This window comes from Nicotiana tabacum, chromosome 20, assembly GCF_000715075.1.
Source record: "Nicotiana tabacum cultivar K326 chromosome 20, ASM71507v2, whole genome shotgun sequence".
NCBI lineage: Eukaryota > Viridiplantae > Streptophyta > Magnoliopsida > Solanales > Solanaceae > Nicotiana > Nicotiana tabacum.
The window spans coordinates 10,528,167-10,544,697 of NC_134099.1; the positions used below are offsets into that span (position 1 = coordinate 10,528,167).

Genomic DNA, 16,531 nt, shown 5'->3' on the forward strand with positions numbered 1-16,531 from the left:
ATTTTGAACAAAGAGTTATGCTAAAATTACTAATAGCAGTACATGGAGTATTTCTAAAAATGGAAATCTGGACAGCACCTGCCCTATACTTTCTGATCCTTTTTCAGGTAAATACTAACAAAACTAGATTTTGGTTCCTTCATAAGAGTTATAGATGTATGAAATACCTTACCAGAAAGTCCTGAATCACTTAAATCAGAGCTATGTACAAAAAGATATGTAGAAAAGTCTAGTAGGTGTCTAGTATAAAAACGAGTTTAGAAACTTACCAAGAGGAGCAACTTGATCTTCACCAAAAACGAAATTTGCTTGTTGATTTAGTAGAAATCCATGGTTTTTTTCATGAAACTTCAAATTTTCAAGTTTCTACGGAGGAGAGAGATAGAGAGAAGGAGGGATAGATAGAAAGAGAGATATGGATAACAACTCTTCTTTGTCTTGAAGAGTAAAAACAAAATGGTTACCCAACTACTAAATATTCTTAGATAAATAAAAAAGGTTGGAAACCAAAACTTAATTATATATTATATTTAATAACAACTAGTCAAAATAATATTAAGTGTTACATATAGCAACATCATGAAACTTCATTGCCAATATTAACACAGCCTAAAGTAAGAAATTTTCATATATTAATCATTTCACATTTAGGAAGTGCAAAGTAAAATATTTCCTCGTTATAAAAATGCCCAATCAAGAATGCAAATATTATAAAATATTTTGGGGTGTTACATGGCTAGAGTTCCTTATTCTTCAGCAGTCGGAAGTTTGATGTATGCAATGTTTTGCCCTAGACCTGATATTACTCACGTAGTTGGTGTTGTCAGCAGGTTTCTTGAAAATCCCGGAAAAGAACATTGGGAAGCAGTCAAGTGGATACTTAGGTACCTAAGAGGTACCATAGGAGATTGTTTGTACTTTGGAGTATCGGATCCAATCTTGAAGGGCTATACAGATGCTGATATGGCGGGTGACATTGATAACAGAAAATCCACTACTGGATATTTGTTTACATTTTCTGGGGGAGCTATATCATGGCAGTCGAGGTTGCAGAAGTGTGTCGCACTCTCTACAACTGAAGTGGAGTATATTATCCCTACTGAAGCTGCAAAGAGATGATATGACTCAAACGGTTCCTTCAAGAGCTTGGATTGCATAAGAAGGAGTATGTCGTCTATTGTGACAATCAAAGTGCAATAGTCCCGAGCAAAAACACCATTTATCATGCAAGGACGAAGCACATCGACGTGAGATATCATTGGATTCGAGAAATGATAGAGGATGAGTCTATGCAGGTAAAGAAGATCCATACAAGTGAGAATTCTTCGGATATGCTGACCAAAGTGGTACCAAGGACAAGTTTGAATGAGACTAGAGGGGGAGGTTTGTGGGGTCCATCTCATAAATCAAGGAAGAAAATATTTGTGGGGTCCATCCCATAAATCAAGGAAGAATATTTTCTTCCTTGATTAGCAGCCCATGTTTCCCTTCTGCATTTGTCAAATATGGCAGGTGTGCTGAAGAAAAATGTCAAGCGTAATAGGCGAGGTTCTGCCTATATAAGAAGAGCTTCGGCTCTCATTTTTGACACACCAATCTCGGAGGAAAAATATATCTGAGGGTTAGAAAGAAAGAGTGAGGTTTCACAGACAAGGTATAAGAAAATAGTCTGTGAGAAAAATAGAGAGTGAGTGATATTGTAGTAAGGTGAGAATATCAAAAGAGGGTTATTTCTTTTGAGTGTCGTAATGGTCTTTTGAGTATTTTACTCGGACCTACAAAGTATAAAATTCTTGCTATAGTGATATCAATTGTTTTTCTCAGGGCCGTGGTTTTTTTCCTTATTCAAAAGGATTTTCCACGTAAATATTTTCTTGTTACTCTTTTATTCTTGTTAATTACCGTATCTAAGTGCTACGTTATTATTTTGCTTTTATTACCGTGAATATTATTTTTTTAGGGGTTTATTCCCAACAGATTTCCTCCTTTCTTTCACATTTGCCTTCTCCCATTCAAGAGACCTTTCATTATTGTTTTAAGTAAAGCTGTCCAACGGGACGGGCCGTCTCGTCCCGTCTCCCGTCCCGCCCCAAGTTAAATGGGATGGGCCATTGTTAAACGGGACACGGGATGGGACGAGACGACCATTTCGTCTCGTCCCGTGTCCCGCCAATTTTTTTTTTTAAAAAAGCTAGCCATTGGGCAACGGCTAAAATTGCAAAATAGTTGTTGCCAACAGCCACTACCCCCCTAAAACACCCCCTACCCCCCAAACTTTTGATATAACCCTTAAGTTCATTAAATTACACTTTGGCCCTATTTTTTACTATAAATACCTCCCATTCTCCTTCATTTTTTCCCACAAAAAATCAATCTTCTCTCTCAAATCTCTTACATTCTAACTATCTATATTATTCTCTCAATTTTGTTACTATTAAATATCAAGTGATAACTTTCAAGTATTTGGGCAAATGTTTTGGAGCAACTTTCAAGCTTCAAATTAATTCGTCAAGTATTTGGAGCAATTAATCTAGGGCAATTTTTTCAAGTTTCAATATTTAATCACGGTGCACTCGTTCCATCTCCTAATTTTAATATATAATTTTTGCGTATCATTTTAGTGCTTAGTTGTTGTGTTTACTTTACGTGTTATATTTTTGTATTTAATTTATGTTTAATTTTTGTGTTAGCTTTTTTAATTTAATTTCGTATTTAAATTATGGCACCTAAAAATGTATCTGGCATTTTCAAAAAAAGTAGTAAAAAAAATAGTAAAGGTGAAAGTAGTAATAATCCTAATCCTAACCCTTCTTCTAGACCTAGAATTAGAAAATATATTGATGAAATGACTCATGTTGATGAAACTACAATTTCCCAACCCTCCACATTTTATGGTATTCATGTCGGAGAACAATTAGATCATGAAACTTTACAAAGACAATTTGGCAATGATATTATTTTTGAGGACGAAGAAAATGAGGAAGAAGACAACCGAAGCAAATAGCTTAAAATCTAGGCTTTGTCCAATTAATCTAGCAATTTTTCATGTTAGATGTGCATGCCATATTTTTAACTTGGTTGTAAAAGATGGTCTTAATTTATTTTCTGATGCTTGCAATAAAATACAACATGCTTGTGGCTATATTTTTCGTGCTCATAAACAAAGTAGAATTCGTGAATTTGCTCAACAATGTGCTAGTGCTAACCTTCCATTTAGAAAAGCTCCAAAAGATGTTTGTACTAGGTGGAATTCTACTTATGAAATGCTTAAAGTTGCTTATGATTATCGGGTACCTATCCAAAAGGTATTTAATATGCATAATGGTATCCCCGTTGATCAAATTGTTGATTCTGATTGGGATGAGATCAAAGAGCTTACTAAATTTTTAGAAATTTTTTATTATGCTACAAAATAATTTTCTGGTATATATTATCCTACTGTTACATAAATGTTATGGTATATTTGTGGAATTTCTGTTGTATTTGGTAAGTATAAAACAAATACAACTTATGCACCGGCCATTAATGAAATGATTTCAAAATTTAAAAAGTATTTTTTTCCTATTCCCGAAGTTTATTTAATTTCTACTCTTCTTAACCCATCTTTAAAAATAAGAGGTGCAAAGGGATTTGTTCGTAAAATTTATGAGAATTTAGCAATTCAAGAAAATGAACAACCATTTCTCGAAGACTGCCAAGCTAGCATAATTCTTATGCTAGATCAATATTTGATAAATATAAATCTATGAATACAACAGGTTGTGAAACTGCTCTTTCTACTTCAAAAAAGAGCAGAAATTTTATGGGAATATATGGATGATATAACAGGTTTTGATTCCTCTATTGATGATGAACTTGATTCTTATCTTAATCAAGGATTGGAAAGTATTAAAGACGAAGAAGGCAAGGAACAACTTTTATCATGGTGGAGGGAGCGTGGCAAGGCTTTTCCAACACTTTCAATAATGGCCGGAGATATCCTGGCTATTCAAGCATCATCAGTAGCATCGGAGAGTGCTTTTAGCGCGGCAAGATTTCAAATTAGAGATCATAGACATGCAATAGCGGAGGACAGTCTAGAGATTTTCGTATTATTCAGAGATTGGAACATCAATCAACATTGCCAATTCCAATAGAATGTCCGAGAGATATTATTGATAAGTTACAAAGAAGCTATATAAAAGCTTACAAATATTAGTATGATAATTTGTAATTAGCTACTAAGAGGCCTAGTTCAAATAGAACCCTTCCTAGAAGGTGGCTGCGTAGATTAGTTGCTCTTCAAAAGAATTATATTTGTATTTGAGATTTGAAAGTTCCATTAATAAAATAAAAAACTCTAAGAGTTGAATTGTTTTTATGAATTGTCTGAGTTACTTAATAGTTAATACTTTGAAATTATATTAAATAAATTATAACTCTATTATAAATTTACAATTACTAGAATATTTCATTACAAGTATTTTGTTTTAATATTTTTATAATTATTTACTTAGTTTTCTAATTTTTGTTTTAACATAATAACATTTAAGTTTATTAAATAAGTCAAAACTCTAGCCGTTGCAAACTTTAAAAACATAGTAATTTCAAAAAACTAAACATTTTTTTTATAAAAAAAAAATACACTTAAGGCCCACGAACCCGTCCCATCCCGTCCCGTCCCATCTCGTTTGTTAGCTGGACACGATGTGACGACCGTTTCGTCCCGCCCCGTCCCGTTTGTTAGCGGGACGGGATGAGACGATTGTTTCGTCCCGTTTGTTCCATCCCGTTTCATCTCGTCCCGCCACCATCCCGCTTAAATGCCGTCCCGTTCCGTCCCGTCCCATCCCGCTGGACAACCATAGTTTTAAGTACTAATCTCTTTTTGAAAAGAATGATTGAAATATTGGGTACAGACTGTACGAGCAAAATAGTATGTTCCAACTTCTATCTCTACTTGAATATCTTTAATTAATCTTTTTAAATTGCTATAAGTAAGAAATTTTGATTGGCACAAGAATTTACTTCAAATATGCATGATAATTGTTTGCATATAAATTTGTCTTTTTTAATTATAACTAACAAATATATTAGTAGTATTATTTTATACCAAATAAGTTTTACCACGTAAAAATTTAGTAATTCATAAAGTTTACGATTAAAATATTAAAAGGAGGTTATGATTCTTAGTCAAACAATAGACTACTCCATTTAACTACCTAAACATTGATTATATCAAGTAAAATTTGGATTAAAGTGAAAAGGTGGACCCACATAAAAAAGGGGACCCCACCCATGAAGAAAATATCTGGCCCCCATAACTTTTCACGAAGGGCATTTCCGGTAATTCAGTAACTCACTGGTGTTGAAATGGTAAAATCTCCACCCGATTCGTTTTGTCACTTGTCACTACCCTTTTCGCTAGACCCGCCACGTCACCTTCCAATCTATTACCTCCACTTCACCTTCATTCATTGGAGCTTAGGATCCCACCGTTCATTATAATCCAACGGCTAAAGATTCAACTTTCTAGACCATTCCGTGAATAAATAAGCCTGCCGCTTTAACTACGGCTAGTTAGAGAGATCAAACCATAGTTCACACTAAACGTTACTTCCACTTAACCAGAGTTAAACGAACATTCTGAGAAGAAAAGAAAAAGAGATGATAGCATTTTGGCCCCTAAATTACAGATAAATTCTAATTTCACCTATATTTTAACTTCAATTAAATAAAGTATATGTTTTTGATGTATTTATATAAGAACTATGTTATACCGACTAATTTTAGAACTATATTATCTTCATATATGGAGTAATGAATTCAAACTTAACATAATGTATTAGTAATTAGAGATGAAAATTTATCAAAACTAGGAGTTTATATCAAATTACTAATAAATATATAACATGTGTTTGCACATATACTATTTATTTTTAATTATATTTATTTAATATGTATTTTTATATTATATTTTACTTTCTCCGGACCTTACACCGAGTTTGCTGTTATTGCTGTATACTCAGATTTCTAGTAACACCGTTGGTTTTTTCGCTGCAATTATCTTTTTATCTTGCTATTGTTATTTATTTTGTTATTATTTTTTTTGATTCTTCACTATTGTATTTCTTTTCAACATTGCTGTGATTATGCTTTTTTTGAGCCAAAGATCTATTGAAAATATATTATTCACTTTTACAAGGTAGGAGTAAAGTCTGCATATACACTATCCTCTCTAGATCTCACTTGTGATATTACACTGACTTTATTGTTGTATTATTAAATCACTTAGCTATAGCAGTTTGATCTAGTTTAATACAAATAACTAGTACAAACAAATTTTTATCGTAATTAAATTATGTAATAGTAAATAAGTAAATCAGATGAATCAAAACATAATTTATTGATACTTGAGGTACTAAAAGAGCAAATACCCCAAAATAAAAATTGGAAAATATTAAATCATATATAGATACAGAATATGTAAGACAGAGAATATATATATAAAAGGAGAGAGAGAGATTCGTCAAAAGAGAAGGAAGCATAAGCCACACAGGAGCCGAGCAAAAGAAGAAGAAAAGGGTTTTTGGTGGCTTCAAACTGAGAGAAATCAAATCGTAGCCGTTGAATCGTATTTCTCTCAATCAGACGGTTTACATCTCTGTATTGATATCTTCTTACTCCGGTGGTGAAGAGAAAGAAAGGCGGTGTACAGGTTGCCGTAAAAAGAGAGACAAACAGAGGCGCGATCTCTCAGATCTGGCCGTCTGGTGAGTAGTCTAATCAACTTCATTCATTCAATTTTTTTGTAGATTGTATTTCTTTTTGTTATGTGTTTGTTGTTCTTTGATTCGTTATTCACTTGTCAGTTTTATTTAAATTTGTTTGAGAGGACGAAAGAATAGTGATTTTCAGCGGAATTATTGGTTTTTTAAGATTATTTTAGTTTTTTTTTTCTTTTTCGGTATTATTTTTTAGTAATTGAATGAAAATGAGAGTTTCGAGTTAAATGTAACTATGTAAGTTATTGCGAGATTAAGAGTTTATGTTATTGGATAAAAATGAGAGTTTCGAGTGTGATACTGCTGAGTAATTAATTAGATTCTACAGATTTTATTGTGTAAACACGTGTATAAAGCGATTTTCAGTTTTATAAGTAATTTATAGCTTTGCATTGATTGTGAAATATAGGTTTAACAGTTTTTTTAGCTATAACTCTTAAGTATCAAGGAAACGTAGGTTTTAGTGTTAATTCCGATTCTTGAAGATCTTGACAAAGATCTGTTTAGTGTGATGTATTGGTTTTCAATGGCTAATTAGTTTTGTTTTATTGCAATTCTTGATTAAGTGCGTAAATTTATTAAGTTTTGTGTGTGTTCACAGATTGTGGTTCACTGCTATAATCCGGGTCATCAGATGGCTCTTTCGATGTAACATTTGGGATCTTGATCATTCGCTGTTGGTTGTTTGACGTGCGAGTGATTGATAGTGTTCTTGTGTTCGGTGGTAACAACTTTGGGGGTTGGGTTTGATTCCTCTTTTGCTGATTGATGATCTTTTGTGGATTGAATCATTTGGTTTTTTGCCTACAATCGGCTTCTGAGTTGAGTGTTGGGGAAGCTCTTTTCTTCCGCCATCTCTTTTTGCTGGTTGTGACTTAGGACGGTTTTTCTCGTCCTTTTATGTCTCCTAACTTGGACAGTCCTGTTCAGACCCAGATGGCTGTGGCACTATTCAAGAGTCCTCTTGGTGGTGGAGAGTACCATGGAAACAGTAGGATGGAAGGGAAATCTACTGGGAGGAGACGTGTTTTTGTGCAAACTGACACTGGTTGTGTACTGGGGATGGAGTTGGACCGTAGTGACAACGCTCATACTGTGAAGAGGAGGTTGCAGATTGCCCTTAATGTCCCAACTGAGGAGAGTTCTTTGACATTTGGTGATGTGGTGTTGAAGAACGACCTTAGTTCTGTTCGGAATGATTCTCCTCTACTGCTGACGAGGAATTTTATGCATAGAAGTTCATCGACTCCGTGTCTTTCACCTACTGGGAGGGATGTCCAACAGAGAGATCAGAGTGGCCCTATTGAGATACTGGGGAACTCTTGTGTCTTTGCCAAGACAAGACTACTTGTCAAGGAGATTGTGAAGGCTATCAAGAATGGAGTTGAGCCACTTCCCGTCCATAGTGGACTTGGAGGGGGGTACTTCTTTAGAAACATCAGAGGGGAGAGTGTTGCTATTGTCAAGCCAACAGATGAAGAACCATTTGCCCCAAACAATCCTAAAGGCTTTGTTGGCAAAGCTCTTGGACAGCCAGGCTTAAAGCGTTCAGTTCGAGTTGGAGAAACAGGGTTTAGGGAGGTTGCTGCATACCTGCTAGACTATGATCATTTTGCTAATGTGCCGGCCACTGCATTGGTGAAAATCACTCATTCTATTTTTAATGTCAATGATGGTGTTAATGGAGACAAGCCTCATAGCAAGAAGAAACTCGTCAGCAAGATTGCATCTTTTCAACAATTCATCCCTCATGATTTTGATGCCAGCGACCATGGAACCTCAAGCTTCCCCGTTGCTGCTGTTCATCGGATTGGGATATTAGACATCAGGATTTTTAACACAGATAGGCATGCAGGAAATCTTTTAGTTAGGAAGCTTGATGGTGTTGGGAGGTTTGGTCAAGTAGAGTTAATTCCCATTGATCATGGCCTCTGTCTACCAGAAACGTTGGAAGACCCATATTTTGAGTGGATTCATTGGCCTCAGGCATCTATTCCTTTTTCAGAGGATGAACTCGAGTACATAGAGAAACTCGATCCTGTTCGTGACTCTGAGATGCTGAAAAGTGAGCTCCCTATGATTCGCGAAGCTTGCCTTCGTGTCTTGGTCCTGTCCACCATTTTCCTCAAGGAAGCTGCTACTTATGGGCTCTGCCTTGCAGAGATTGGTGAGATGATGAGCAGGGAGTTTCGTCGTGGGGAGGAGGAACCCAGCGAGCTTGAAGTAGTTTGTTTGGAGGCAAGAAGGATGATTGCTGAGAGAGAGATTTTATCTCCAAAGGCTGAAGTTGATGAGGAGGAGTTCCAATTTGACATAGATTACGAGGATGCAGGGTATGCTTTTAGTCCAAATATGGCCTCTGAAGACTTCATGACCAGGAACCCATTTCAGTTTCCATTTGGAGGAGGAAATGGCCGCACTCAACTCTTTAAGCTAGACGAAAGCATTGAGGAAGAAGAGAGTGAAGAGGAGGACACAAGCTTTAACTATGTTCCTGCCCCCGCAAAGAATGTGTCCGAGTCAAAACTATCAATGTCCCTCAAGAATATTAGTTTAGGTGACAAGAAGCAGAAGCATCCTAATTTTTCAGGAACAAAGCCAGAAAATGGCAATCTAGCTAGAGCATCATCCGGCCACAGGAGCGCGAATGAGCAGCTCCCTGTGAGTTCCAGCTTTTTGAAGCTAGCAGATATGAATGAGGAAGAATGGCGTCTGTTTCTAGAGAAGTTCCAAGAACTGCTGTACCCAGCTTTCGACAAGCGCAAATCAGTCACCGTTGGTCAGAGGCAGATACAAAGGCTTGGGACTTCTTGCCAGTTTTGAGATCAAGGTACTACGACATCTCACTACTAGGATGAGTTAATACCTAAATAACTCCCTGCAGGCTGCTTGAAGTGAAGGATTTCTAGCTTAGGTTGGTTTTATGGATATGCTCCCTTAAAGAAGTTATATAGGGCGGCAGTAGCTTTGATAGGAGATGCTGTAAATATTTTTGGAGGCACCTGAGTGAAAGTGCTGAGTAGAATTGGTGTTGTTTCCGTTTGATGTCTTCATTTTTTTTCCCTTTCACTTTGTCACGGCGACTGTTAGATAAATAATTTGTAGAATGAAATCTGAAAAAAGATCAATAAAAAAAGTTATGTAAATGTTGGATTTGTTCTTTTTATGTTTTGTGTTTGCTCTTGTATTTTCTGGACTGAGGTTTGCTACCAAACGTTATATTTTACCCTTTTTACCAGTTTTTGTATAAATTGTCATGTTCTTTTCTCATTTAATTACGTACGAATTATTACATGTGTTGTGTCCTTCCTCGAATTGCCATGGCTGCCCAGGTGGACTGTTACTAAAGGTGGATTACAAAAAGTGCTAGGTAGGTCCCATTTTGAGGACCAATTGACCCTTATATGCATTGAAGAGTTCAAACACTAACATCACAGTGATAGAATATATTTGTGGTCAAGAAAATTCATGTTTGTTTGATCCAATTTCCAGATTAGAAACAGCAAAAGTGGACCAAAGGGTCTACAATAACATAATGATATTAGCTTGTCAATTCTTGATTTCTAAGTCGAGGATCTTTCGGAAACAGCTTTGCTTTCCTGAATGTAGGGGTAAAGTCTGCGTATATATTACCTTCTTCAGTCCCCGTGTACATATTATCCTTCTCAATCTCCACTTATAAGATTACACTGAATTGTTGTAATTTTCATTCTTCAAAGATATCGATTGTGAATCACTAGGGTAAAGGTCTAAGGACATAGTTGTAAAGTTGCTAGTTTGTTAATACGTTAATCTTTGTTCTTGTTAACAGAATAAGAAAGATTTGGAATGTTACAAAACAGAGCAAGATAAAAACGATAAGCATAAAAGTTTGGTGCAAGTCAACATCAAAATGGTCATTTTATTTAGCAACCAAGAAGTGATTTTATGCGTGAAGCAGAATGAAAAATAAAAAGGTACCCAATAAAGCACAAGAAATTTATTTTGCTGCTCAATTTTGACTAGAAGGAGAGCACAAGGAAATTAAAGGGAAAAAAATAAAAGCACAAGGAAATTAAAGGTTAAAATAAAAATAAAGGATTTATATGAGATTGGATAAAAGCAAAAACGTGTCAGCCTCATCTCTGATTGGGCTTGATTTGTACTATGTAACCTCTTGTTTTTCGTTGCGTGTGGGGTGTGGGTGGGTGGGTGTGTGTGGGGGGGGGGGGGGGGCTTGTGGGGGGGGTTTTGTCGTATTTTTATTTTTATTTTAATGTTTTGATGTCCGTCAAGGAAGATGTAGAGAAAATTGAAGTTCTTTCAGAGACGGATGTAAAATTTTATATCAGTAAATGTGAAAACTTACACTAGTCAATTATAGTGATGCGTGTAAACATAGTTGTATACAGTGAAATCGAAGGGTTCAATTTCTCATTACTAAAGTACCTCGGAAGACCGTCTCGAAGTCCCGATGCTACAAGGCTACGATCGAGACTCCTTCCTCGAGGATCGTCAACACTCGATCTTGTGATAACGTCAACCACGACCACGGTGAAAACGAGGAGTTCCCAAGGTATGTGGCTAGGACTGATGAAGCCTAGAGAGCTACAATAAGACCCGAGTCAGGGTGTCATCTAGTTGTCACGTCTCCGTACTCTTGTAATTAATGCTTGTTGTACTATGAAGGGATTCTCCTCCTATATAAAGGGGATCCCTATTACTTTGTAAGGGTTGGTCACTTCAGTTACTCCACACGAAAATATACAAGAACTTTCTATTTCACTCTCTAACATATCCTCTTGATATTATAGCTTTTATTTATTATCCCCATATTTGTTCATCATTTATTGCTTATCATTGGCCATAAAGAGCTCTCTTTAATCGCCTCATACTGTTAGCCCTACCCTGATTACCTTCAACAGCTCGTGGCTGAGCCCCGGGATCGACCTCGAGGTCCCAAGTGACTGGCCTATCGGTTTGGTTATAGCTCCCTCCTTAACTTTATTTCGTCTTTAAATCTCATATACTTAGCATCAACTGCTGAACAAACTAGCATAAAAATAGATCACATATTTTTAGAGTCCTATCAACAAATTTAATTGTTATTACCTTTTCACGGTAAACAATAGTATAATGCTCCATTCGTTTTCAATTTATGTGATCGTATTTGACTGGGCACAGAGTTTAAGATTTTTTTTTTGAATATTTAATGTAAAATATGGTACATATATTTTGTGTAGCTATAAATAATTGCGTAAAGGTAAATTGTTTCCAAATATGGAAACGAGTCATTCTTTCTGGCACAAACTAAAAAAAATAAGTTCACATAAATTGAATTCAACCATATATGTGTGTGTCTGTGGTGGTGGCCCATTGCTAGTCCTCTGTTCAATTTTAGTTGTTCATTTTTGACTTTGCACTACCTTTAAGAAAAAAATAAATAAAGCATATATTTTATAATTTTAACCATAATAATAATAATAGCTTTTAAAAAAGTCTTGGGAAATGATTTGGGGATTGACTAGTTAGAAATAAGGGTAAAACATTAAAAAAATGATTATCTTTCTCTTGATTTAGTATAGTGGACAAGTAAAAGTGAAAATATATCTTTAATATAGTGGACAAGTAAAAAGTGAACGAAAGAATCATTATTATTGTGATTTCTGAATAATTTTGAGGTCGAGAATTTAAACTTCTCACTTCTCACTAATATATTTCACAATCGTTATTGTTATATGTGTGAATTATTTAAGTCCAAAAGAGTGCAGAAACACCACTTAATAAAACTCTCCATCTACTCCTCATGGTGGGGCTCCATAGTTGTCTACTTGTTCAATTAAATAAAGGTTGTCTTCAAGAATATGTCGAAAGACTAATATTATTCTTACTAAAGATGACTCATCTTGAACTCATCTCATTTGTGTCCCTATTGCCTACTGGACTATAAAATTCTCTTAATTAATATTAGAAAATTGATAACATCGACTTAACTATTATAAAATATAACCCAAAATAACAATATAGAACAAGCAAAACAAACTAAGAGATATAGATAGAAAGAGAGGAAGAGAGATTCTTATTTCTTCTTCAATTGTGTGTATTTTCCTATCTATTACAAGACCTTTATATAAGCATAAAAAGTGAAGAAAATATGTCATGGAATATGTCATTAAACATACAAAATATGTCATTGAATATGTCATTAAGCATTTGAGATGAAGATCATGGAAGAAGAGTAGACATCCACCATAATGTGATATTTATCATAACACTCTCCCTTGGATGTCCAAAGATAATGTGCCTCGTTAAAACCTTTTTAGGAAAAAACCCTATGGGAAAAAAAAATCCTAGTGAAGGAAAAAGAGTACACATGATTAGAAATACGCCATTTTATTGCCTCGTTAAAAACTTTGCAAGGAAAACCCAGTGGGACAAAACCTTGTAAGGGAAAAAGAGTACAATGCGTATTAACTCCCCTTGATGAGAGCATCAACTCACATCCTTGAGTCTTCGCATCCCAATTTTGTACACCAGTTTCTTGAAGGTTGATGTTGGTAGAGATTTGGTGAACAAATCAGTCATATTATCACTTGAACGAATTTGTTGCACATTGATATCACCATTCTTTTGAAGATCATGTGTAAAAAATAACTTTGGGGAAATGTGCTTTGTCCTATCTCCTTTTATGAATCCTCCCTTCAATTGAGCTATGCATGCTGCATTGTCTTCATACATAATTGTGGGTAGTTTTTCACACTTCAAACCACATTTGTCTCGGATAAGATGTATTATAGACCTCAACCAAATACATTCTCGACTTGCTTCATGAACATCAATTATCTCAGCATGATTAGAAGAAGTAGCCACGATTGATTGCTTAGACGATCGCCAAGATATGACAGTGCCGCCACATGTAAACACATAACCTGTTTGAGATCGAGCCTTATGCGGGTCAGATAAATACCCAACATCGGTATAACCAACAAGATTGGGATTGCAATCATTGCCATAAAATAAGCCCATATCGGTAGTACCTTTTAGATATCGCAATATGTGTTTGATCCCATTCCAGTGTCTCCTTGTAGGAGCAGAGCTATATCTTGCTAAGACATTAACCGAAAAAGTTATGTCAGGCCTTGTAGTGTTAGCAAGATACATTAGTGCACCAATTGCACTAAGGTATGGTACTTCAGGACCAAGAAGTTCTTCATTCTTTTCTTGAGGTCGAAACGGGTCCTTATTCACATCAAGTGATCGAACAATCATCGGAGTACTTAATGGATGTGCTCCATCCATGTAAAACCGTTTCAATACCTTTTTAATGTAGGCAGATTGATGAACAAAAATCCCATTTGTCAAATGTTCAATTTGCAAACCGAGACATAATTTTGTCTTTCCGAGATCTTTCATTTCGAATTCCTTCTTTAAATAATCAGTTGCCTTTTGGAGTTCTGTAGGAGTTCCAATAAGGTTTATGTCATCAACATATACGGCAAGCACAACAAATTCCGATGTTGTTTTCTTTATAAAAACACATGGACAAATGACATCATTTATATAACCCTCCTTTAATAAATACTCACTAAGACGGTTATACCACATTCTTCCTGATTGCTTTAGACCATACAAAGATCTTTGCAATTTGATTGAAAATGTTTCCAGGGAATTTGAATTCTGTGCGTTAGGCATTTTAAATCCCTAGGGAATATTCATGTATATCTCATTATCAAGTGAGCTCGGCATAAAGGTACAGTGGCTGTAAGCACGTGATTTTTGCCCTATATGAGAATTAATCCCAAAAAATTCAAAATCAAATGATTTTCCTTGGTGTGCAATTTTGTGAGATTTTGTGATATTTTCGGATAATTATTTGTAGTTGTCTGTGTTTGCTTATTTGTTAAATTAATAAAAAATACAAAAATATGTCGTATTTTGCATGTAGGATTTAATTCTACAATTGTTAGTAATTAAATTAGTTTTACAAAAATTAAAAAATTACAAAAATAGGCATCTTTTGCATTTTTAGCATTTAATGTCCAAATGAACAATTTTATGCTTAATTATTACTTAATTGTGCGTTAATTGTTATTGGGAGTTAATTTGTGCTTCTATAACTTAATTTAGTTCTTAATAATAATTTAAGTATTTTTATAATTTAATTTTAGAAAATAAAAGAAGAAAAGAGAACAAAAATACAAAGAAAAATCGGATTGGGCCACTTCTTCAATTTTCAAACCATAGGCCCAAATAATTGCCCAATCTTCCCCATGACCCAGTCCACTTCAGACCGGGTCGACCCGGTCCGCCCCATTAACCCATTAACCCAACACCCACTCTTCATTTTTGGCCTAACACAAAGCAAAACACAAAACAAAAACCCTAAAAAGACCTAAGCCTACCCGCCCCCCTCCATCTTCTTCCCCTCCAAACCTTCAAACTCTAAGCTCCCAACCATGGCTGCCCGTTCCCCCATCATCGAACCTCCCTAGCTACACCAAACGACCCCTCCTTAGCTACACCAAACGGCCCCTCACGCCTTCATCGTCTTCCTCACCTCCAAATGACCTCTCCAATCGGCGGAAAAACCAACTTCCCCCTCGCGTCTGCCGTTGACGAGCAACCTGCTACTGCTTCTGCGTCGTCAACCACAAACCACTCTAAAGCCATCGCCATTCTTCTCCACTGTTGGCACGCGTAACATTTCGTCGCAAACACAAGAAGGAGTTGATAAGCCAACGTGCAAAGCTGGGAATGCGAGGAACCACTGGTGAATCCTGTGGTGGTAGTAACCACCAACATATCAGTCATACCAGCGCTGTCCTCCGTGAGGCACCACCGGGACGGAGGGTTGGTTTTATCGCTGCAAGGAGAGCTGGTCGCTTCCATGGCCAAGCTGCTGCCGCTCTGCGTCGTCACTGTAGCAGCTGCTGCGTCCAGCCATAAATCGCCATCGCAGTTGCTGTATCTTCCTCGCACTGCTGCCACTATTTCGAGGGTGTCCCATCGCTTTCGCAATCGCCATCGCCAGCACTGTTTGGTCGAGTTTTAGTCGAGTTCGTCGAGCGTCGTTTTGAGTTCGTCAAGTTTAAAAGGAAGTTGAGCTCGTCGTTGAGTCCGGACAGATTCATTCCCATTCGAGGTTCGTCAAAACAGTCCGTACATATTTCTTTCGATCCGGTTAGTAGATTTTGAGTTTTATGTTTGTCCGTATTTTGTTTTGATATTTCTCGAATCTAAAATCGGTAGATATTTGATTTTTGGTTTTGTTCATGTTCATATGTTTTGTTAAATTAATTTTCAGATTTCAAAATGGAAGTTTAATTAGTTGTTTTTCATGTTTATTTCATGTTTGTATTATTGTTTAAGTGAATATTTGTTAGTTTAATGCTTGTTAGATTCAAATTGAAATTTAATTAATTATTTCTTCAATTTGTTTCATGTTGTTATGTATTTTCCAGAAATTATTAATGTTGTTTGAATCGTTTGAATCCGTCATGTTTGTTGTTTAAAAATAGATTTAGTTCATGTTCATCTTTGTTTGAAGTTCATGTTGAATCCAGTGATTTAATGTGAGTTTATGTTTGTTTTTGATTTGTTGATTTAGTTTGAATCATGTATTTTGTTGTTTCTTTGTTCATTCATTTTTTGGTTTAAGTTAACCAGGATTGGTTCCCGATATGGTTAATTTACTTCCATTAATTTTGAGTTGTGTTGTTCATCATGTTCGTGTAATTTGTTGTTGAAGATTGTTGAGAAATTGGTCATCTTGACTATATTTTGGTTAA

At 35.7% G+C, this 16,531-nt stretch overlaps 1 protein-coding gene across 1 annotated transcript; it reads left to right on the forward strand.

Moving 5' to 3' along the window:
* Positions 1-6,471: 6,471 nt before the first annotated feature.
* Positions 6,472-9,910, forward strand: LOC107768401 (phosphatidylinositol 4-kinase gamma 7). Its single transcript, XM_016587525.2, has 2 exons — positions 6,472-6,752; positions 7,366-9,910. The coding sequence occupies exon 2, from the start codon at positions 7,665-7,667 to the stop codon at positions 9,585-9,587; it is 1,923 nt and encodes a 640-aa protein (XP_016443011.2). The 5' UTR covers positions 6,472-6,752; positions 7,366-7,664; the 3' UTR covers positions 9,588-9,910.
* Positions 9,911-16,531: the final 6,621 nt, after the last annotated feature.